The 26,213-nt window shown below is 39.6% G+C and overlaps 1 protein-coding gene across 1 annotated transcript in view; it reads left to right on the plus strand.

The window, feature by feature from the left end:
* mRpS18C (mitochondrial ribosomal protein S18C) overlaps positions 1-22,939 on the plus strand; it is a 29,776-nt gene extending 6,837 nt beyond the window's left edge. Inside the window, exons 3-4 of the mRNA XM_067150384.2 lie at positions 21,237-21,447; positions 22,584-22,939. Coding sequence (XP_067006485.1) covers positions 21,237-21,447; positions 22,584-22,675 — 303 coding nt within the window. The 3' untranslated portion in view covers positions 22,676-22,939. The remainder of the gene's footprint in view (positions 1-21,236; positions 21,448-22,583) is intronic.
* Positions 22,940-26,213: the final 3,274 nt, after the last annotated feature.

The raw sequence follows: 26,213 nt of genomic DNA on the forward strand, positions 1-26,213 counted from the left end.
GCGAGCAACTACGATCAAGATGAGACCGAACTGTCATAAACGACCTCTCGGTCATGATAACCTACATTCGTCGAACAGTCCTTCTAAGGACTATGAATTTCAAACACGGAAGATCGGCCCACAGATCAACATCTGCCAGTTTAACATCGAAGGCATTAGTAGAGCCAAGAGTGAGTATTTATCAAGCATTTTACAGAAGCACTCAGTTGACATTGTTGTACTACAGGAAACACATACAGAGAACACTGAACAGTTATTGGCAAGGGGAAAGATACCAGGATTTAAAATGATAGCAGCTTATGACCATGCTCAATACGGAATTGCTACTTACATTAGAAATAACATTTGCAACTACAGTACCCTACCAGTAAGCGATCATCCAACCTATTTCTCCACCTCAGTACAAATAGAAGACATCATGGTAACGAATATTTACAAGCCACCCAATGAAATATGGCCTGATCCCATTCCCATAATACCCTCTCATAATAACATCATCCTTGGAGATTTCAACAGCCACCATACATCTTGGGGCTATAAGCGAGATGATGAAAATGGAACTAAGGTCTCAGAATGGGCAGAAGTAAACAACCTTGCACTGATATATGACCCTAAAGATAAGGGAACGTTTCACTCTGGCCGTTGGAAATGTGACTACACACCAGACCTTTGTTTTGTCTCGCACAGTTTTATGTTACCATCTTGCCGTGTTAGGAGACAAGTGCTCAATAACTTCCCGCACAGCCAGCACAGACCCATAATCTACCAAATAGGAATTCAGATCCCAGTTATACAATCTACACCCAGACCTCGCTGGAACTTTCAGAAAGCAGACTGGGTTGCTTATGCCAAGTCTACTGATGCCAACATCAGATGGATTAAACCTGTCCCAGAGAACTACATGAGGTTTGTTGGCTTAATAAAATCAGCAGCAAAAACCTATATTCCTAGAGGATTCCGTAAAGACTATATACCGGGATGGAGTGAAGAGTCCAGCAGACTGTGTAAGGAATTCGAAGAAAATAGCAGTCACGAGAAAGCAACAGATCTACTACAATCACTTGATCTTGCTCGAAAAGAGAAGTGGGTGAAGACTGTAAAAGACATGAATTTCACCCATTCCAGCAGAAAAGCATGGTCACTTATTCGGAAATTAGATTCCACATCCATACCACCAAAGCAACATTCCCCAATCAAGGTAGAAGCAATAGCAAATCACCTCGTTTCCACCTCTAAAACAACAAGGAATAAACTGACCACGAAATGGGTTAAAACTGAGCTTAAACAGGCAAAACGAGAAACACAACCGAACGCAACCTATTCACAACCTTTCACATCACAAGAGGTCGATGAGGGATTAAAATCACTCCGAAATGGCAAAGCTGCAGGACTAGATGGAATCTACCCAGAACTACTAAAAAACTGTGGTCCAGCTACAAGAAGATGGCTTGCTGCATTCTTCAGCTCCATACTTCAGTCAGGAAGACTTCCCCCAATCTTCAAGAAGTCAAAAATTATTGCCCTTCTGAAACCAGGAAAGGATCCAACTCTCCCACAAAGCTATCGACCTATAGCTCTACTCTGCGTCACCTACAAGTTATTAGAAAGACTGATACTAAACCGAATAGCACCAGCCATCGAAGCATTCCTTCCAGTTGAACAAGCAGGATTTCGACCCAGCCGTGACTGCAGTGACCAAGTACTGTCCTTGACCACATATCTGGAGGTTGGTTTTGAGAAGAAATTGAAAAGCGTCTCTGTCTTCTTAGATCTTACAGCTGCATATGACACAGTCTGGAGGGAAGGTCTTATGCTTAAACTGATTAAAGCTGTTCCTTGCTTAAAAATTACTACACTAATTGACAGAATGTTAAGCAACCGACTATTTCAAGTTCACTCAGAACACAACAGAAGCAAATTCCACAAAGTCAACAATGGTCTGCCTCAAGGGTCGGTTCTATCTCCTACTCTCTTCAACTTATACATCCACGACCTGCCTGAAACAGTGTCCCGAAAGTTCATATATGCGGACGATATTTGCCTTACAATTCAACGACCCAACTTCGCAGAAGCTGAAATAGTTCTTAACCGAGACCTTGAACTGTTGGATGACTACTTTCAAAGATGGTACCTTCATCCCAATCCACAGAAAACAGTGACATCTACATTCCATCTGAACAACGCAGAAGCAAACCACCATCCAAGGGTATTCTTCAAGGGCCATGAACTACAATATTGTGCCAATCCCATTTACTTAGGAGTAACATTGGACAGGTCTCTTACGTACAAAAATCATCTGCAGAAAACCGCCAACAAACTAAAAAGTCGTAATAACATTCTCCAACGATTGGCTGGAACTTCCTGGGGAGCAGATGGAAACACATTAAGGACAACATCTCTGGCCTTAGTCTATTCTGCAGCAGAATACTGCTCTGGTGTCTGGCTTAACAGTGCTCACACACAGCTAGTAGATTCACAACTTCGTCAAACCATGCGAATCATAACTGGTACACTTCGTGCTACACCGACCCAATGGTTACCGGTTCTCAGCAATATACTACCTCCACATATCAGGAGACAGAAGGCCCTTTTTCAGCTATGGACCAGAATGCTAAAGAATGAACGTCTACCTGTTCATGAGGATATCAGACAGAAATGCACACGCCTGAAGTCTCGCCAGCCTGCTTGGAAGACAGCCGTGAAGATAACATCTAGTGAATTCAACCCCACCTCTAAATGGTTAACAGAGTGGTCTTTATCCCCAGCTCGGGCAATAGTGGATATTGATAACCCATCCACAAAGCTGGCAGGCTTTGATCTGCCACGTTGCACCTGGAGTAGACTAAACCGCATGAGATGTGGAGTAGGTAGAACAGCATCTACTTTACACACCTGGGGCTGGTCAGTTTCTCCATACTGTGATTGTGGGGAGGTTCGACAAACAATGAAACATGTAGTGCAGGAATGTCCACTCCGTGCTTTCACTGGCACCATGGAAGACCTCAACACAGCAACACCCGAAGCAGTGAAGTGGGTGGCGGGTTTGGACATTCACATTTAGTGACATGTACATCACTCGCACTCAGTGTGTATATATGAACTGTCAGAGTTGATAGGTGGATAGCGATGTAAATATATTGTGTTTTCTTCTTGTATTTTCAAATTTTGTAAATTGCTTTCTTTGACTGTATAGATATGATAATTTGTATTTACTTTGTACTCATCTTTCACTGGTTGTGTAAATAGTTCATAGGTTGTCATTATTCATCATACGCCAAATAAATAAATAAATACTGTATATCGGATCACGGATACATAATACTTTTATAGTGGTTCACTACGTGAACAGTGTTCGTGTTGTCAGTATCTGAAGTAGAACCACTGTACTGATTAAAATGCATTCAACATATTATGGAAACATGTGTGGCGCTATAAATTGTCAGCACGTAAAAGAACTCCCGTGGGACAAAATTACGGCACCTCGACTCTCAGAAAACCTAAAATGTTGTTAGTGAGGCGTAACACAAATAACATTATTATTATTATTATTATTATTATTATTATTATTATTATTATTAATACTATTATTATTATTATTATTTTGCATATTACAAAGACAATAACAACAACAACCATCATAGCCAGTTAGTTTGCTACTGTGATGGCATAACAATGCTTCCTCGTCAGCAATGCTTGGTTGTTGAAACACTTTGTAATAAACTCTTGAATATCTCCATTATTACAGCTCGTACGGTAAAAAGGTGTCAGATATAAATGACTGAATAAAAATAATATTTTCTATAATTATTGTTATGTGCTAATAGCCGGGCTGAGTAGCAACTCAGATGGTAGAGCGCTGGCCTTCTTAGCCCAACTTAGCAGGTTCGATCCTGTCTCAGTCCGGTGGTGAAGGTGCTCGAATACATAGTTAGTGGGACGTAAAATCCAATAACATTAACATTATTATGTGCTAATAACTTATATTTCTGAATATATTTCGAAGCTTATGAAATAATACAGTATCCGTGATCCGATATATAGTAAATACGAAGAAAGAGAGAAAAATGTCGTGCGAAAAGAGACCTGTTACTGGATCTCGGTTATTTCAAAAGGGGGCCTCACACATCCCAGTCATGACTAGTTAAATAATATAGCCCAGTTCGAAATTTCATATAGTGTGTTTCACGGTAAGACTGTATCCAGATGCAAAAACGTAATGAAAACTCTTATTTCTATTATTTAGTCTAAATTTCTAGTATTCCATGACAAAATAATTTGTCTCTACGTAAGGACCAGGACATTTATTAGGATATGGCATTTTAATGCAAAAAGTAAGGAGCTAGTACTGAGAAAATATGCCAATAATAAGGCTAAGCTTTGGGCTGGTTCATCAAGTAATTAAGTCTCCTGATACGTACTTTTTAATAATTTAATATAATTCCGTAAAGATGTCCATATGATGTATATTTTCCTATGCCATTTGATATAAACATTTACTTCATCAGGAAATAAATAAATTATTTTGAGTTGCATGGCAATATTTTATTTTTTATCATATTATATGTCATGTATTTGATAGTTGATGTTCTACCTGCTCAGCATGTGACGAAATTTAACGCATTTTCACGTTTTTAAATCTATTGGAAGTGCCGTTACTTATCGAATCGGACTAAACCAGACTATTATTTGATGAAAGATTGAGAAGATGTTTCACAGGCACGAGAACTCACAGGCTTGCTGTACTGCGACTGTGTACCTTACTCGCTATCGTTCATATCCCGTGACGTCATAGCGCTCCAGCCAGTGGAAGCTTCAACCGCTGGAGTAGCCTACCTTTTATTCTAGTTACCTTGGTATGTATGTATGTTAAAAAATCAATGCAGTATAAAAAGCCAATGATTTACAAAATGAACCAGAATTAAATTGTAAAAAATTAAACTTTAAAAAACATTAAACATTAATGCCATTGTCTACACTGTGCTCACATGCATCTCCCTCATCTTCTGGGTTGTTTTGTGGAAGGTTATTGTTATCAATGAATTCTTTGTAAAACTTGAGCACTTCAACATTTCCCCCACTGAGTTCCAAAATGTTTAGTCAATAGGAGATTCAACATCTTTTGCTTTTAAATTGTCTACTATTTTACCAGCATGTATAACTTTTGGATTCATCGTCAAAACATTTTTGCCTTTCTTACAAATGCCTAATTTTGTTCCAACGTCTGTTCTGTAGTTGGGTTCACCTTGAATTAACACTGAATTGCCTCCTTTTGATTTGGTCAAAATAACCCTTTTCGCAGCAGAAAATTTGAAGTGTCATTTCCCTGTAGGCTTGAAAATAGAAATACATTCTGTTTTCCAGTCAAAGTCAGGAACATTGTCTTCTTTTCCTAGATGAAATAATTTGCCATTCTGAGAAACAACATTTTCCTTTTGCTAGTGGTTTTACGTCGCACCGACACAGATAGGTCTTACGGCGATGATGGGATAGGAAAGGCCTAGGAGTTGGAAGTGGCTGTGCCCTTAATTAAAGTACAGCCCCAGCATTTGCCTGGTGTGAAAATTGGAAACCACGGAAAACCATCTTCAGGGCTGCTGACAGTGGGATTCCAACCCACTATCTCCCGGATGCAAGATTACAGCCACGCGCCTCTAACTGCACGGCCAGCTCACCCGGTGAAAGAACATTTTGAAATTCCTCAAGTTGTATTAAAGTTTCTATTTTCTTTGTTTTTCAGTGAGCCCGAAAAATCTGTCGGATGGCAAAAATTAATGACCTGTCGCGGGGAAAATTAACTCAATTTCCTTATGCTTTTAGGTGCCTTTGTGACAAACCGAAAGGAGAACATTGGTATCATAACAGAATTTTTGTTCTGCCCCTCTACATCCATCAGCAAAACATAACATTGGACATATCAGTAGTATTTAGCTTATGATAAAACACTGATGCTATTTCATTGGCTCTTTTCGGCAAATCATTTTCACCACATGAATAAATAAATGTGTTATCTGTCAATGGCTTTTTTGAAGAACTACTCACAATGGTGAAATTGTATAAATACACTTGCCTACTATAATATGTTGCCACGAACCTACTACGCTGGCGTAGCAGGGGAAGAGGTGATACTCCCACGTGGCGCATCCCAGGTGGCGGATAGGGGGGTTCTAACCACTTGCCGGCGGACTTGAGGAAAATAAAATACCTCTCGCGGACCAACCACACTATCCCCTGTGCGTGGGGGACGCAGATGAAAAATACACCCACGGTATGCCTTGCCTGTCGTAAGAGGCGACTAACAGGAGCCCCAGGGACTCTCGACTTGGGAGTGTGGATTGGCGACCACGGGACCGTTAGCTGAGTCTTGGCATTGCTTCCACTTACTTATGCCAGGCTCCTCACTTTCGTCTATTCTGTCGGACCTCCCTTGGTCAACTCTTGTTCTCTTCCGACCCTGACTGTATTAGAGCATTCGAGGCCCAGGGAGTCTTTCATTTTTGCGCCCTCCGTGGCCCTTGCCTTTCTTCGTCCGTTACTTCATCTTTCGAAGTGACGGATCCCTTCTTTCTTCTTTTCTCTCTCTCTTTACCCCCTGTGGGTGGGGGACGCAGACGAATACTACACCCACAGTATCACCTGCCTGTTTTGAGAGGGGACTAAAAGGGGTGACCAAGGGCTGATTGAATTAGGACCATGAAACTACTTTTGATTTGTACCATCACGCAGGGAACACCATGGGTTGCCTGTACTTGCGAGTAGTACCACTATATTAGGTACGAAATAGGTTTGTGATTAGTAGCAGTAAAGAGGCTGGCCTGGGGGTTTCCAGTACCCATGCGTCGTACTTAAGTGAGCAACACCGCGGGTCTGGACGTTGCCCGTGAGTTGTACCACTATATGAGCGACACCGTGGGTCTGCGTTGCCTGTGATTAGTTCACACTATTTGAGGAACACCACAGGATAGTACGAGTCCCTGTGGTTATTACACCTAGGTGAGGAACCTTATCGGTTTGCGTTGGCTATAAGTGGCGCCATTGTGTGAGAAACACGATAGGTCTGCCTTCCCTGTATGAAGTGCAATACTTGTGAGTAGTACCATCATATGTGGAACACCGTGAGTCTTTGCTACTTTTGATTAGTACCCCAACATGACAAATACCATGGTTCTACTTTACTCGCGACATGTACCATTCTGAGGGGCCTTAGACCTGGATTTTGGACCCCTTTAGTCATCAAGTATCCTCGATTCAGGATTGTGCTTTATGAGTGGTCCCTTGGTCAGTAATAAATTATTTATGATCTTTTTTTTTGTGTTGGATCCACTATTTTTTTGTTGGTTTTTGTGTTGGTTCATGTCCATCCATTCCTTCTTCATGACGATTTTTTTTTAAATTTTGGTCAGTGGATGGTTTTGAATTTTTTGTTGTCATTTCATTTTGCACCATTAGAGGCCGATGACCTCGATGTTAGGCCCCTTTAAACAACAATCATCATCATATAATATGTTGCTTGGTCTGGAATTTTAGGCATAGGGAAATTTTTTTGACAACCAAAAGAGAGAATCAGCAAATCATATCTCTCTTCTTTCATTAGTTGGTAAAATGCTTTAGCTCTCATTTTATGCAGGTTTTTGTCTGTTCTTAAGATCTCTGGATTGTCAGCCAGTTTAATTCTCTCATCTAATTCAAGACGCTTGGAACATACATCCGTACGTGGGGAGCCAAAGCATGTGGTGAAAATTTTGTGAAAAAAACTTTCTTTTACCCTTAATTCAGTGACAGTTTTGGAGTTATACATGCACCACATTTTCTTAATATTTAACTCACTACTTTAATAAATTCTAACATCAGATTTACCTCTAAAATAATGTGATTCCAGACCTTTGAATTGCTTTATGAAACTTTTTTTAATATATCTGGGTTCTACGGTCACCTCCCCTATTTTCTTTTGGCATTAAACCAGACTTTCGAAAACGTTTTGCCACTCCCTGTACTCTGTGTTTTGTAATACCTAATACACTTAGAAATGTTTCCCTGCACGCAGGAATTGTGGTTTATTTCTGTTCATATAATATACTATCGAAAGTGTTTTTGCTTCCCTGGTGGCAGCACTAGGCCGTTGTCGAACTGGAGGCATTACGTTAATGGACTTCAGAATGAAACAACCTTGTTTTATTTTGTCAGGATATCTGTAGAATTGACCATGAAAGGTAATTATATCAGCTTTCTTTACAGGCATACTCTGGTGAGTTTTTGTTGAATGCCCATACACTGGAAGTTTCGGACTGTCATTTGAAGCACAGTATCTGTTTGAAAACAAAACCTCTCCGTTATAGTGCAAATTAAAAAAATCAGCGATGTTTAAAAACATATTTCACTGAAGAACATCAAAACATAACCTTAAAAGATACACTTACCTTTTCCTTTTCTGTTTTTCTCGTTTCCAAGAAACCAGATTCCTCTGCCTTTTTCTGGCCCTTTCGGGTGTCACTTCATCAACCTTAGTGTCCATTTTTCCCAATATAATTATAATAGCTACACAGTTCTATGATAAAAACCACAGCTTTCCTTACAACAGAACTACAACACCTACTATAGTCACCATGAATCAGCTGTTCTTTCCCGCTCAATTACTGCGATTTCTCTTCCCTTTAGCGTTAGAGGAGATGGCTGGTATTGCAACTCATAACCATATGTGGACGGCTGTGATTGCAACTAACTCCAATTTTTTATGAAGTAAATAAGCTGGTTGGAGGCCGGGCTTGCAGCTAATATTTTACTAACTTGTGTAAAAGTGGACAGAGAACACATTCAGCACAAAAATTGGATTTCAGTTTCTTTGGGAGATGGCCGGTTTTGCAAATAGACTATTCATATATAACATTGTTGTATCATTTATCATTCACTATTATTATCTAAATATATGGCCTGATTCCATTCAAAGTAATCCATTCCAAGTATTTGAAATGAGCCTGCCGAGAGGTCTGTCACGCCACTCATGAGCGATTGATGAATAAGCGATGATTATGTACTCATACTGGAATTAACTTGAAACTGACAGGGGAAGTTGGGGATCCAGGCGAAAACCTGTCCCACCTCCGCTTTGTCCAGCACAATTTCAATAAATTAATTATTACAAATATATTTTTATATTTATTTTCTGGTTTCATAATAGGCTTTTACCTTGAGCACGGTTGTATATGAAGCTCCCACTGCCTCTGCCGTCTGTCTGGCTGTTTCATGAACAGTGATAATCCCGCCGTCAGTAGTTTTTGCTCAGAACTGCTTATAAACAGACAGAATCAGGTTCCTCTCGCCGAACGTAAAAATCTTGCATTTCTTCTTCAGCTGATACAAGTCTGGTGAATTTTTGAACAGGTCCATTGCGTAATAATATCCAATAACGGGTAAGAAGAAACCTACAAATGTACAAGAGACTACAAGAATTATGAATTAGCACACAGTTCGCACATACTGTCTTGTAAAAGCGAAGCACACTGATAAAATTCTCCCACTGCTGTTTTAAACATTGACTGGAACTGCACCCACATGTTTAAGACATCCACTGAGTAGGTAAATATGGCAGCTCCTCATTGACGGCACCATTGCCAAAACTCGCGCTGAGTAGTGCGGCCCCTTGTTCCCTCATCTACCATGTGACAACGCCTTAGGCGCTGCCCCTGCCTCCCACGTGATCCCCTGGTCCATACATTCACTTCCGCTTTAGTCTGCTCAAAAGGTGGTCTGAAGAATAGCTGTCTTAGCAATAGGGCCAATACGAATAGACAATGATATAACTTACATCTCACAAGTTATTCTTGCTGCTTCTGAGGAGTCCATTTCATATTTTTCTGGGACTTCCTTGGTGGAACTAGGAAATTGCAACAGCAATGAAAGAGAGACGTCACATTGTTAAGCGTTATTGTAGGCATTCTACTATGGCCAACTTAGTACCATTTAAGAAACACTGCACTAAGGCATGAGTTCTTATTTGACAGAATAAGAAAGCTTCACGGGAAAGGTATGTGTCATCCACAATGTCACATATATTGTCATCTCAGGTGTGGACTAAACTGCGACGCATTTCAGGTGCTATAATCTATCAGCTTCATTGTCCATATTGATAGATATTTGAATGGGACTCCAAAAAGTCAAAGCCATATAATTGTACCATATGTATATATCTTAACATTAGTATTATATTAGAATAAGGCATTCTTGTTTAATTAGTTTTTAGTAATGTTTTATTATGTACAATCACTATTAATCAGCTTCACCAAAAGCTGATGATGACCTATTTACAGGTCGAAACCGGTACTGTCTTAATGTAAATAATTCTAAACATTTTGTAAAATAAAGTATTGAATAGATGGAAAACTCATAGGTCGAAACCGGTACTGTTTTAATGTAAATAATTCTGAACATTTTGTAAAATAAAGTATTGATTAGATGGAAAACTCATCCTTCATACTTGTGTGCATTTCAGGTGCACAAGGACCATCCTTAATACTGGGAATGTACAGTAGAAGTCCGTTATAGCGAGAATTCATGACAGTGAAAAAATCACTCGCTATAACGGATTGTCGTTATATCCGATTTTTGTATAAAAGTCGGAAAATTCTTCATGCACATTAAAATCGGTATGAAACGGCAATCAGTTTGTTAAAAACTTGTGTTTCCGCAGATGATATCCACACTACGGCTTACGTGTTTGTTATTTTTCGTAATCCGATACTAGGTGAAAGTGTATGTTTAATTTATTTCTGAAAAAATATAGTAGCGTATTTCTCCGAATCCAAGATGAACCCCACTTTTCCCTTCAACAAATTTAAATCAGGCTCAAAAATAAGTGTGTAAAATCATATGAATGCCTTGTTGTATAGTAGGCCTACGCATTTTTAGACTATTTTTAAATGCTGAACATTGACTTTCGTCACGCCGGTTTTTTTTTTGGCTGCACAATTATTCTCTATTTCCGCGGGTTTAAGGACCATTAACTTAACATTGGCATCATAATACCGAAGAGAACTCGTTGAAAATTTTTCGGCAATACCTATTCCATGCGTCTCTACAATACAACGATCCACCAGGAAATTATTCTTGCTGTCTATAAAACTGTTTACTTTTAAGCAGCGTCAGATATAACCGGCTACCGCTACACGCACGTCTCGCTTGTCGGGTTCGGCCAAATTCAGCGGCTAACGATGTATGGGCCTATTCGTGAACGTTGTAACGAGTTTATTGCGCCACGGTATGGCCATTCCGCCCTTGCGTTTTTCGTGCACATACCTCACAATTTCACCTTCGACTTCTTTAAAGCGTCCTTGTTGCGGACCACTGAATGCATTTTTTTAGCTCTTTGTCTTGACGCTAACGGCAAATATTGGCTTTAGTTAGGCCTATGCCGTATTTTCTTGCGGCTGCACAATTATTCTACATTTCCGAGTGTTTAATAAACATTAACTTAAAATTGGCGTCATAATATCGACTAGAACCCGTTGCAAATATGCCGGCAATACCTTTTCCACGTATCTTTACAATACGACTATCCATCACGAAAATATTCCTGCTGTGTATAAACCTTAATTTTACTAAGCGTCAAGTACAATAGACGCGTTATGATTCTGCCATTGAGTAGCCATGGCTTTTCTAAGAATTCGAAGGGTCGCATGTTTTGATGCCATTCTGCAGATTTGAGAAACACACAGGCACTGCACAACCGGTTGTCGCGGCTAGCGATGTGTAGTAAAGAGGCGGTCGTTTATTGTCAACGAGTTCTGTGCGCGTGTGAAAAGAAGCAGCGTGGTTACCGCGGTACTTGCTAGTGAACAGCAGTCGATGGGTATTGCTAATCAACTCCAACATCGCCTTTGAATGTTAGGCTGCGAATGCAACAACCCTTGAGTTTTCGCATGAGTTTCTGAGAAAAAGAGTCTTGGATTCGGAAAAATACAGTATCACTCCAGAGATTTATGTGGCAAATACCTCAGCTTTCTTTTTCAAACAGCGTCACTTAACATAACCGTATATGTAGCCTATCATAAAAACATATTTGAAATGCATGTAGAGAAATAACCTCCTCGCGAAAAATTTACATGTAAATAGCCGGAACTAGACGCGAGAAGATATGAAATATCCTCTGAAATCAGTGATGTACTCTGCCATATCTTGAGATGTATCACATTCTTACTTAATTTCCGTATATAACATTAAAATTAAGATATCGTTTACTTCAGTCTTTATTTTTAACGAGTTAACAACTGCTATCGGCCACGTTATTTACGCATTTATTACGAAAGCATGTTATCCTCTTTCATTTCGAGTTTTCTTTAGAGAACAGCAGTCGATGGGTATTACTAATCAACTCCAACATCGCCTTTGAATGTCAACGAGAGAGCTCGCAAATGCACAAAGTGAAAAAACTATACCGTACCGAAGATGATCGATCGCATTTTGTTGCAAACGTTTCAGTTTTCTTATTCAAACAGCGTCACGTATCCTAACTTAACCGTACTATACGTATGATGAAAACACACTTCAAGCGCCAGTAGAGAAATTATAACTTTCTCGCTATAAATATTCATAATAGCCTTTCCGTAATTTAACCAGACGCAACAAAATATAAAGTAACCTCTGACGTAAATTAAGCACTCTGCCATATCTCGAGGTGTATCCCATTCTTAAATGCAGTATTTAGCCTCAAAATTAAGTGGTCGTTTAGTCAGCCTTAATTTTTAACGAGTTAACAACCGTTATCCGACACGTTATTTACGCATTTATTACGAAAATATGTTCTCTTTCATTTCGAATTTTCTTTACGGAACAGCTGTCGACGGGTATTACTAATCGACTCCGACATCGCCTTCGAATGTCGACGAAAGAAATCGCTAGTGCACATAGCGAGGAAACGATGCCGAAGGTAATCGATCGCATGCAATATCATCGCTGGGGTGCATAAATATCGGTAACGGAAAACGCGCGCACGCTTAATCGCTCGTAATAACGCATGCGCCAGTGATACGGTTCTCGCTGTAACCGAAGGACGATACACAGTTTAATACAGGAATTTTGATGGGACAGAAAAAATTCGTCGCTATAACGGAGTTCTAGGTATATGCCGTACTCGCTATAGCGGACTTACGCTGTATATTGAAGGCAATATTTTCACTGATCCACCCATGGTTGCTAATCATCTAGCAAGACATTTTGCAGATGTGCCTAGTTCTGGGAATTACCATCCTCATTTCCTTGCTCTGAAGCGGGAGGCAGAACACCATCATCAAAATTTGCCACTAATGCTTCAGAGGATTATAACTGCACCACCTTGGTGGTTAGCAAGGACACTGCCCCCATACTGGATAATGTCCATAATCAGCATCTCAGTAAGGATAGCCTATCACATTTTCTTGGGATGTTCAACTGAATCTGGGTAGGGAGAGAGTTTTGTCACAGTGGCGAGAGGGGATAGTAATTTCTCTCCTCAAGCCAGACAAAGACTCTAAATATGCTGGAAGATACAGACCTACTTCTTTTGCCATATGTCTGTGTAAACTGTTGGAGAGGATGGTGAATGATATAGATGTTGATTCCCATTGGGAAACCAAAATATTTGTCCCAAATGAGTAAATTTATAATACCAATATAAAAGGTCATTGGACATTATAAATTTTCCAGCTAACTCATTCCTGGTTACCAGCTAACTTCGGCTCATCAGTTGGTAAATAGCACACCCATCAAGACGCATGGCTAGTGCATACCGTGGAGGCTACCGCGTAGGCTACTTGGAGCCACCGGCAGAGCCAATGCACTATGAGAGACTTTGTTTCATTACCAAAAATTGATGCCTGCCTGGGCATCAGATGATATAAATGTTGATTCCCATAGGGAAATCAAAATATTTTTTCCAAATGAGTAAATTTATAATACCAATATAAAAGGTCCGTTATTGGACATATAAATTTTCCAGCGAACTCATTCCTGGTTGCCAGCGTTTCGCCCCCGTGTGCTAAGTTGTGCTCATCGGTTGGTAAATAGCACACCCACCAAGACGCATGGTTAGTGCATATCGTTGAGGCCATTACGTAGGCTACTTGGAGCCACGGTCAGTGCCAATGCACTATGAGAGACTTTGTTTCATTACCAAAAATTGATGCCTGCCTGGCCATCAGATGATATAAATGTTGATTCCCATAGGGAAACCAAAATATTTTTCCCCGAATGAGTAAATTTATAATACCAGTATAAAAGGTCTGTTATTGGACATTATAAATTTTCCAGCTAACTCATTCCTGGTTGCCAGTGTTTCGCCCCCGTGTTCTAAGTTGGGCTCATCGGTTGGTAAATAGCACACCCACTGAGACGCATAGCTAGTGTATACCGTGGAGGCCACTGCGTAGGCTACTTGAAACCACCGGCAGTGCCGATGCGCTATGAGAGACTTTGTGTCATTACCAAAAATTGTTGCCTGCCTGGCCATCAGATGATATAGGCTAGATGTTGATTCCCATAGGGAACCTGAAATATTTGTCCCAAATGAGTAAATTTATAATACCAATGTACATGGTCGTTGCTGTTAAAAGTTGAAATTCAGAGGAATAAGTCAGAGGAATAACACAACAAAGCTAAGTACGTAGACATTCTATTATTATTATTATTGTTGTTATTATTACTATTACTATTTTACACTACTATGCTCTAATAGAAATGAAAACTGACGTTTATTACAATACTGAATATCGAAAGGAATATACAAGAATATTATACAACAGTAAAGAATGAAAGGAAGATAATACCGTAACTAGGCGTAAAATATGCCCTACAATTCTAAACTGCTTTATAAAGTATGTAATTCCAACAAGTTTACGTAAATAATAGAAATGTGGTTTAATTTTTACTGGATGAATAATCGAATGTTCAAAGTACCTAGGTACGAAGTAGCCTATGCTGGAGACTTAGAAACACAAATAATCGGAATATAGTAATCAGTTTTGTTTTCTCAGGTGCCCTATACGCTCTTCGTTCTCATCGATATGCAGCTAACAATCGCCAACAATCCAGAGTGTTTATTCTCTAATGAAATATTGTATATTCTCTTCAAGTTCTTCGTTTTAAAAACAAAGTTTACAGGCATATTGTGTTATTTAATTAAATAAATTATTACCTTTGTTATAGTTCGAACAGATAGAATAACTACTCTACAATACGGATACCTATACGAAATACAGTGTCTTCAAATCATTAGAAACTCACAAGGAAGGGTACCCAACTGTTGTCGCTGACTTTTGAACAGGACCAGTTTATTTTTGTTTCAGAATATTAGAAATTACGTTTGGTGCAATTTGACATGTGGTGGACTGCTGGAAGTGGAAGGAGGTGGAGGAGAGTATGGGGTGCAAGGAAAAGAGTAGATGGAGAACTGGTCTGCTCGTTACGTATTAGAGGTCAATATGACTTGTTATATGCATCTTCTTCTTTTCTTCATGGGGCCTCTAAATATTAGTTCCTAATTAGCATCGACCTCTAAGATGTTTTTCCTTCATTCCCACCTAGATATACCTGCTCCCTTCATAAAGCTGCAGGTTGTTCTTATTGGGTTGTCTTAAATATTCTCTCTCTCTTCACCTGGTAGTCTTAGAGTGGAGAGCCTGATTCTACCCAGTGCCTCACATTCAAAAAGTGTGTGTTAAGCTGATTCCTCTGCTTCATTGCATTTCCTACGTTGTCTCTTATTACTCCAATTCTGTGTAGGTGTTTTTTCAGATGGCAGTGCCCTGTCAACAGTCCTACTACCCATCTTATATTTTCTCTGCTGAGTTTCAACAGTTCTTCGGTGTGCTTCTTGTTTGGTCCTTTTATCAGTTCCTTTGCAAGGCTGCATCCTGGAGTATTTTTCCAGTTTTCCATTTGTTTCTTTTGCGCCTATTTTCCTATGTAGTGTCAGGCTTGTCTATAGGAAATCCCGCATACAGGTTCTGGGCCTACAAAATGTGTTTCTGCCCCTTTCCTGGCCAGTTTATCTGCCTTTTCATTTCCTTCTATACCTGCATGCCCTGCTACCTATATTATTTTGACAGTGTTGTACTTTGATGGCTTCAGGAGAAGTGAGTGGCAATACCAGACAATTCTGGATATTATCCGGACTTCCTCTAGTGCCCTAATGGCCACTTGGCTGTCCGTAAAAATGAAAATGTTCTTATTCCTATAGTTCATTTTCAGATTGTCCGACTCGTTGGCTGAATGGTCAGCGTACTGGCCTTCGGTTCAGAGGGTCCCGGGTTCAATTCCCGGCCGGGTCGGGGTTTTTAACCTTCATTGGTTAATTCCAGTGGCCCGGGGGCTGGGTGTATGTGCTGTCCCCAACATCCCTGCAACTCACACACCACACATAACACTATCCTCCACCACAATAACACGCAGTTTCCTAGACATGGCAGATGCCGCCCACCCTCATCGGAGGGTCTGCCTTACAAGGGCTGCACCCGGCTAGAAATAGCCACACGAAATTTATTTTATTTTCAGATTTTCTTCAAGACATGTTGTGATAGCTATCATTTCAGCTTGAAAGTTTGTAATGTGTCTGCTCAGGCTCATCTGGATTGATCTCTCAGGTCTTGCCCCGTTGATCCCTCTTCCTGTTGCCATCCACAGTCCATGAGCCATCAGTCCACCACACTATATCTTCTTTTTCAATATTCCATTTGTTGATATCCCAGTCTTCTTGTTATTATCTGGGTCTCAAGCAGTTTTTCAAAGTTGTACTTTGATATCATATGATCAGAAGTCATGTGTAGAACTTCCTCTGTTATTACTCTGTTAATTTTACTGTGTCCTAGATTGGGTCTTTTTGCATTCCAGCACTCGGATTGTGCCAATCTATATGAACTCATTCTAGCCTGTCCTTGCATGAAATTGCATAGTGATGGGTGTTATATGCATAGGCTATTACAAAATGAAACCAGCTGTAGTTGTTAAATTGTTGGTGAATTTCTTTGGTATTTTGAAGGAAAAGCCAACTAGGGTTGATTGAATAGTTCTTAAACAGATTAGAAAACAGCTGCTTGCTGAAGACATTCTTGTTGTAGAGTATAGAACTTTTATAGTAGATGAAGAAGATGGTTTTGAAAGTGGGGATGATCCAGCAATGCAGCTAAAAAAATGTGACTACATCATGTGGCAGTGATGAGAGCAGCGATTCCTCGCATTATCCATCACCACCAAAGAAGAATAGAACAAAATTTCCTGAGAGTTACTTGGTTGATGCTTACAAAATCTGGACGAAGCAACCAAGAGGAAATGATTCTCCACAATGGTGCCCTCCTGGAGTAGCCCTAGACATGTCCCCTAGAGTCAAATTCATTACCATAATGGCACAAAAAAAGACAAATAAAAAAATAAGACAGTTTTGCAAAACTAAATGATGCTGAAAGGACATGGTAGAAACAGGAAGTGCTACAAAGAAGAATAAATAATGAGGTACGTGATAAGTTTGTTGCAGTACAAAAACTACATGTAATTATACACGACCAAACGCTACAGATCTAGTTGATGTCTTTTAAAGCACAAATTGGTCCAAACACCACCTTAACATTCAAAGATTCCAAATCATGGCTGTAGTGGTTCAAGAGATAAAGCAAGATTGTTTCTAACAAGATCACACATAAACTTTGCAGCAGATTTCTTGGTGATACTACTGATATAGAAGAGAAAGTTGATAAGTTTATTATGGAAGTGAGGCATTTCATTGAAGAGTGTAACTTTATACCAGAGCAGATAATTAATGCAGATCAGTCACGATTTTGTAAAGACTTATGTTCTGGGAGATCTCTTGCCATTCAGGGAGCAAAGACTAATTGTGGTACCGTGGATTCAGTTGCAGCAACCACTCATCCATACATGATAATGCCTGTTATTGTAATGGATGGCACCCTTCTTCCACACGTGTATGTTCTTGCCTCAGAACCCAGTGGGAAATTTCCAGCAATCATGATATTTGAATCACCCAGTGTGAAAGCATATGCTAGCAAATCACCAAGCATGACAAAATGGGATTTGAAAGTGTTCCTGGAACAGGTGTTATAGCCAGATTGACAAAGCAGAGATCAAATTCTTCTTTTGGTGATTCTTGGACAGCAAATAAAGATGATGCTTTGTACCAGTGGTATTCCAAGTGTGGTACGCGTACCACTAGAAGTATGCTGGGTTGTCTCAGGGGTACGCAAATGAATTGTAGCTTCTGTTTTCGGTGAGCAGTTCAGAAAAGAGTTGAGCCAGCTCATTTCAATAACATTTTGTTTTGATTTAGAGTTCTTGTCTACCACTGCACAGAGTACCCTTTCTGAACTCTTCATTGTAAAATGTGTGTCCTTTCTTACCTTCCATTGACTAGGTATGTAAAAATGGTTACTTATGCTGCATTGCTCTATTTTGACATTTTTGTTTCAAAATCCACCCAGTCACTTCAATTTCTCTTCATGTCTACTGCACTTGAACTGCCATGGGTGCATAATGTATTTTATTTTCAGTATTTAAATGTTACTAAATGCCATGTTTGGACTAATTTGCACGAGGATTCCGGTCTCTGTGTGTACTCATAGCCTATCTGGCAGCTTGTAGCTCCTATGTTTCTTGCCCATAGCAGCTGAAATTAGCATGGTATGCATATTTCGATATTGTCTATTCAACACACTGTATAGATTGAAAATGTACATCACAACAGTTGGGTACCCTTCCTTGTGAAACTAACCATCATCATCTTGGTCTCCCTCTACTTCTCTTACCCTCTATAACAAAAGCCATCAAATAAATAATTTGACTAATGTTATTCCTGTTAAACACGATTAGATTGTTGTGAGTTTATCAGATCATTTAAATTCAAACAACAAGAAGCTTTGCTCCTCATTATACACTGAGTGGCCAAAAGTCATGGGAAGACACCGAATGTGATGTTAATAACGAGTTGTTCCTCCGCGAGCCCTCAAAACTGCAGCAATACAGTGAGGCATCGACTACAAGGTATTGGAATCGTTCTGGAGGAATCTGGACCCACGCATCTTGCATTGCTACCCACAGTTGGTCCTGTGAATTTGGTGTAGGGTTCATGGAGCGTACACCAGCATCGACAGCATCCCAAAAATGCTTGATTGGATTAAGATTGGGGGATCTGGAGGGCCAATTCATGGTTGTAACTTCACTGGAATGTTCCTCCAACCAGCTGTGTGCCACCACAGAGCGGTGACATGGCGCATTGTGCTGTTGAAACATGGCATCTCCATCAGGGTACTCTAGGGCCAGAAAGGGATGCAGGTGATCTGAAAGAATGTCCACATAACGTGCACCTGTCAGTGCTCCCTGCAGCCGGACAATGGGACCTAATTGCGACCATGAGAACGCCGCCTAGACCAGAACTGTGTCACCTTCCGTCTGGACACAACCTTGTTGACACACAGGATCCATAGCTTCATAGGGCATACGCCATACTCTCACAGGCCCATCAGCTCGATACAACTGGAACTGGGGTTCATTGGACCATACCACATGCCACTGCTGTTCCATGGTCCATTGCCGAAGTTTGCGGGCCCATGCACGTTGTCGAGCTCTGTGTCGAGGTGTCAGCAAAGGGACACGGGTTGGTCGTTGGCTGGTGAAGCCTATGCAGTGCAGTTGCCTCCTTACAATCCTAGTACAAGTGAGTTCCTGACTCTCAACATTCAGCTGGGTGGTGACCTGACTCACAGCGCTCTGTATGGTCCTGTGGATGTGACATGGTTTTCCCATGCGGCAGCAGTTTACGCGGGTGGTAACATTCTCTCTGCGATATTGAAGATCCACCCTTGACACTGTTGATCTCGGAAACCCAAATTCATGTGTAATAACCGCATTGCGATGACCCATGCGCCATGCACCGATGATCATCCCACATTCAGAGTCGGTTAACTCGCGACATGTTGTCTTCTTCACGACACTGGTGTCTGTTACTTGTTATAAATCTCATTTCCGTGGTCCGTATTGAGCTGTAATATAATATATTTTTAAAAATTTTTGATGGTGTGCACCTTTTCAATACAATTTATTTTTCTTTACAAGTAGAATCTTTACATTAACATTGATTCAGTTGTTGGGACATGTTTCGCCCTCATGTAGAGCATCGTCAGCCAGTTTCTCAACTCAGAATCTTTAATTACAACCAGAATTCTTATTATAATATTTTAATTTTTTAAATATTTAGTTTATTTTAAAATTTCTTGTTTAACAATCCATAAAAGTACCCATTTGACTAGAATAACTACTTATGTGAAATATAATGCATTGAGACAATGTTAATCGTTAACTAAAAGTTCTGGGATGCACAAATTGACTATGAATTTAACACTGTTGAAACATTTTAGCTAGTTATTTGAAGTCGGTCTTTTTTTTGCTAGTTGCTTTACGTCGCACCGACACAGATAGGTCTTATGGCGACGATGGGATAGGAAAGGCCTAGGAGTTGGAAGGAAGCGGCCATGGCCTTAATTAAGGTACAGCCCCAGCATTTGCCTGGTGTGAAAATGGGAAACCACGGAAAACCATCTTCAGGGCTGCCGACAGTGGGGCTCGAACCCACAATCTCCCGGATGCAAACTCACAGTTGCGCGCCTCTTCATACATGGCCAACTCGCCCAGTAGTCAGTCTTATTGTCTATTAATATGATGTTTCTTCCTTGGACGCGTATTCTTGATGATACACTTTAATATTCATAAATTACAAAGAAGTACTTGTAAGGTTTCTCTTATCAAGACCCCAAAAGGTTTTCCATGTATATTATGTAATCTGTTGGAAGCGAACTACAGAGAGCTGTCAAATTTTAGCAACCATAAATGCCACCAACCTTGGCATATACAGATCTTGGAAAGAGAAAACCAGCAACTAACCAATTGCTTTCCATAAACCAGTTTTAGTTTTTTATTCTAGGAGCATTTCCTTCAGAAGTAGCCATTCATTGTTTGCTCTACTCAGGAAAAGCATTAGAATTCACGTCTTGCAAGCATAAGGCACATAATTATATGCAACGAGTTAGCTAGTGTTTTTTAATAATCAGTCTTCTCTCGTCAAAAAATGTCTGCCTTTGGGCAATTACTGAGATCCTGCTTGCATGTCATAGGTTGATCCTAATAGATATACTTCAGAATTACATCATTGAATCAACATAGACAATAGCAGTGAAATTCTTAGCACTTGTCTGATATCTTGATTTGTTTTGCAGCCCCTGATGGACATGGAGAATCCTTTCAGGCGTGAGAAGATGCAGTGCATTCTATGCCGGCATAAAGTAAAAGTAGACTATAAGAATGTGAAATTGTTATCCCAGTTTGTTTCTCCATATACTGGAAGAATATATGGTCGGCATATCACTCGCTTGTGTAGCACACAGCAGAAGAAGGTTGAGCAGGAAATCATAAAATCTCAAAATGCAGGTAAGTAACATGCTCATACGAACCCTTTAAGTAGGCCATGCGGTTAGGGTCACATAGCTGTGAGCTTACATTCGGGAGATAGTAGGTTCGAACCCCACTGTTGGCAGCACTGAAGATGATTTTCCATGGTTTCCCATATTCACACCAGGCCTTAATTAAGGTCATGGCCGCTTCCTTTCTACTCATGGCCAATTAGGTGAACTCACACTTCTTTATTGCAAGTGTTTTACAGAACCTGTCATCTTTTTGTTGTCGGTATTTATGTAGATCTATTACATAAAGTTTAAATTAGTCGAATTTTTTAAATTGCTCTGCCTGTGGCATTTTGTACATGTTCCAGACTGAGGACCAATGGGTGTAAAATTAAATATTTTATCTGTCTGTCTGTATGCTTATACTGGAAAAACTATTGGAACTATTTCAGTCAAGCTTTGTATTTAAAATGTTCCAACTAAAAGCTACCTTGTATTTTGGTAAAAGTCATTTCAAAATCCCTGAACATACTGGAGGGTGGGGGGGTGGGGGGTGCAGAAAGCTTAAAACGAGTATCTCCATTGATATTAGGTTTACGAAAAATAGAATAAATTTTATGTGATTTTAGGCAACTTTTGTCCAGTAGCCTACAAGATTTTTGGGTAGGATGAAGATTTTAACATTTTACAATTACTGCAGTACAACAGAGATGTGTAGGCAAGTGGCAAGTTCGTTCTTGCAGTATGTTAGATTATGTCTACGTCATAGATGCCTAGGCCTGAAATGTTTGGTTTCCTTATAAAATGTCCCTTCTCACCCCTTCCTGCCACAATTTGCCATCCTATGGCAACATTGCCAGTCCAAACACCATTTGGGCTTTCAATTCCACAGAAGTGGTGGTTGTGGGTTTGGTCCGCAAAAGCTATTTTATTTCACTCAAGTCTGCCGGCAAGCCGGTGAGGACCCCACCCTGACACCTGGGATGTTATTGGTATACTTTGAGGAAAATGTATCTTGAAACCAAATGAAGTTTCTTAAAATAGTTTTTCTTTTCTATTTATGATTACACTCCTATTATTATTTTGTGGGGGGTGAGTGCAATACTGTATATCCTTATGTATGATTACTGTCAAAAGTAAAATATTTTAAAAATTTTGTTGCAGGTCTTATGGCTTGGTATCTGAAAGGGGTTGAGTTTGTCCATGATCCTCAACTGTTCAGTCCTGAACAACCTATTCGTCCACATCGATTTTAGGAATTGTGTAAGAAAAGGAACTATAGACTGTACGGTTATCTGTTATGCTTTGAAAACCATCTGGGGCTGAGCCATGTTCTACTCAATGAAATCTTGGGAACACAATTTTGAGAATTAATAGCAGGCTAACTCGACAGACCTACATTTATAAAGGGTTCATCATGGTGAAGTATGAAATTGAGAACTGTGTGCTATAATGCTCTGTTTCTGTGTACAAAACATAGTGAAAAGCTATTTTAATAAAGAATTAAAATGCACTGTAAATGTTCCACTGGTTTTGATAACAATGCTTTAATATCGCCTTAATTACTATTACGAGATGCTGCAGAGATCGAGTTTTTCTCCAGGGTTATTCTTTAATATGTTTGTAAAGATATATATGGTGCTATCTTATTTAGACACTAAAATGCCAACAATTGTGCTTTTTATTTCCTGTCTTAATCAGCTGCTCTATTCAGTCTGGCATGCTGTGTCAGATACTGTTCAGAGAGTCCAGTGTTCAGTTCCCAGACAGATTGGGTATTTTAACTGCATCTGGTTAATTTGTCTGACTCGGGGACTAGATGATTGTCTCTCTGCACATCTCTCTTCATACACACATAACAGTACCAACAGCTACAGAAATAAGTGTTGGAGTGAGGAAGTGCACATCGAGTCATAAAACAGGACAAAGTCTGCACCAGCAACCCCACAAGGAGGAGGAGAAAATTTCAGAAGAAGAAATAGTAGTAGTTCAAGTGACGTGATCTATTTATTTTTCCACTTAGCATGCGTCTAATTGTATATCTAATGAAACAGAGACTTTGAGGTGAGTCGTCTACGAAGAGTCATGTGTAAAGTTCTGGAGTAGGTCCTGGTCCTGGTCTCTATTTTGTTATTCTACCTATCACAGATTCACCATTAGGTTTATCCTTTGAACACTCTCTTAAAAGTAAATTCATATATGCTCTCGTCCCATAATGTACAGCAGTTATTCATGGCATTCATCCACACCTAAACACAGTCTGCTCTGGTTCAAAGCAATGCCAGTTACATGTATTCACAATTCCAGCATTCAATTCTTTGTGTTATTAGTCATATTTAGGGTAATTACAATCTATTGGTGTGGCAGCGATAATAAAAGTTCATTAATGAAGTAAATTTTATTGTAATGTATGGAATATCTATCTATATATAAAATAAGAGTTTTGTCCGTACAATGCTTAGAATTTGCAAAAAATGGATTTCTGTATTGGTCATATCCACAGTAACAAGGATATGCACTTTTTTCTTTTCCGTAATTTCTGTCTGTATGTATGTATGTACACGTATCACGAGAAAACGGCTGAAGAGAATTTAATGAAAATCGGTATGTAAAATTGAGAGATGAGCCACTACAATCTAGGCTGTAAATCATTTTATTCACGCTGAGTGAAATGGTAGTTTAGGGGAATGCCTAAAATTTAATTCTCAAATATTTAAGTTCTTTCAGTTTATCGAAGGGTAGTGTCCAGTTCTCCCTGTATTGTAGGAAAAGTGCTGTAAAATTTTTTTCCAGACTCCATAAATTCATGATCATTGTTTTAGTAAAGAGGTCATTATGGATATTCAAAAATTCTGCTGCTTCCTGCACACAAGCTTATTTTTCAAGGCATGTAATTGATCACCAACTTCACTGCCACATATATTGTCTATCTCAGTTTTCTTTATTGTGTTTGTATACACCTTGAGTTGTGAATTAATAAAATAGAAGCCAAAGTAGGGATTGTGGATTATTACCCATTTTATATTCCCTGATCGCTGGTTGACCCTTCATTATCTTGTACTTGCCCATCATAGATACTTCATTAGATGGGAATCTTGTTTCCTGTACAGCGAGTAGCTTGATCTGATATCTCTCCAGTTCTTTGATAAGTTCCATCTGTTTACCGACTCTTAGGAGGGTATTGACATTCACTGTACCAAAGAAGTGGTTTTTCTTGGTCCTGATCGTGCGGGGTGAGGGATCCTCCGACTGATCCCAACATGATGGTGCAGGGCCCCCAGAATCCAATGCCCTGTTTAGACCAGACTCTAACTGGCCCCGGATTTTACCGGCTGGGGTAGTTTCCGATGTGCATTGTACCATCATGGTAGATTGTGTGAATCATTTCACATGAGGGTGGAACCCGTAGGTCCCACAACAATTAGAACCAGATTGGTAAGACCTGGAGCATGCTTAAACAGCCGACCCTGACCTGGATACAGACGCTGACCACAACACCGCCCGCTGCGGGATCAGACGTGTGGATTTACATTTCAAAGATAGTTCTTCCACCTTCTTCACCGTTGAGATCCAAATTCCTCATTCACTGCTGAAGCTGTTGACTATCTTCGTGAATGCTTTTTATTACTATCCCAAAAAGCAAGGATGCCTCTTCCGCCAGTTCTGCCGTACCAATGATCTTCATCTCCGCCTTCACTGCCGTTGAGGTCTTCACCCGTAACTCTGAGCTGGGACCCTTACCAGATGATACACACCGGGTCAGTGTGCTCTGGGACAACAATACAACCACTAATAATATAAATATTTGAGAATTAAATTTTAGGCCTTCCCCTAAACTATCCTTTCATTCAGTATGAATAAAATGATTTATAGCCTAGATTATAATGACGCATTCTCCGACTTTGTATACCAGTTTCCAATGAGATAGGACCACTAATAACGTAAATATTTAAGAATTAAATTTTGGACTTCCCCTAAACTACCATTCCACTCCGCGTGAATAAAATTATTTATAGCTTAGATTATAGCGACTTGTTCTCCGACTTCGAATACCAATATTTATTAAGATAGGACCACTAATAACAAAAATATTTGAAAATTAAATTTTAGGCCTTCCCCTAAACTACCATTTCTATCAGCGTGAATAAAATTATTTATGGCTTAGATTGTAGCGACTTATTCCCCGACTCTGCATACCGTTTTCATTAAAATTTCTTTAGCCGTTTTCTAGTGATGTGTGTACATACATACAAACAGACAGAAATTATGGAAAAGTAAAAAGTGAATTTCCTCTTTCTGGACATGACCGATGCAGAAGTACCATTCTTTTCAAATTTTGAGTAATGTACAGACAAAACTCTTATTTTATATAAATAGATTTTGTTTGTTGTTTTAAAGATCAAAGTTGCAATTCTGGGTTATATTGCTTGAAAATCAGTTATAGAATCTATTATTTTTAAATTCACTATAAATCCTGTTCCAGATTGGGGGCATTGATTCATAACTCCTTGGTCAGGTTTCCCATTATAAACTCTGTAACCTTGTGATTCAAAAGGTTCCTTCCATCGTGTTTCTCATTTCTTGAAGACCTACAATTAAAATGTTTTGTTTTCATCTGTAAAATTCTTAAGTTTTCCAATTTTAAGGAGAGATTAATATTGTGCATTGCAATATAGTTAATTTGCTGATGTTTAATCCTCTTAAGTTTAGCTGGTTGCAAATGCTCTGACTTGCTGCTATCTCCCTGTTCGCTACCCTCCGAATCCGAAGTTGCCTTCTCCTGAAGCCTGATTG

Source organism: Anabrus simplex, chromosome 1, assembly GCF_040414725.1.
Source record: "Anabrus simplex isolate iqAnaSimp1 chromosome 1, ASM4041472v1, whole genome shotgun sequence".
NCBI classification, from domain to species: domain Eukaryota; kingdom Metazoa; phylum Arthropoda; class Insecta; order Orthoptera; family Tettigoniidae; genus Anabrus; species Anabrus simplex.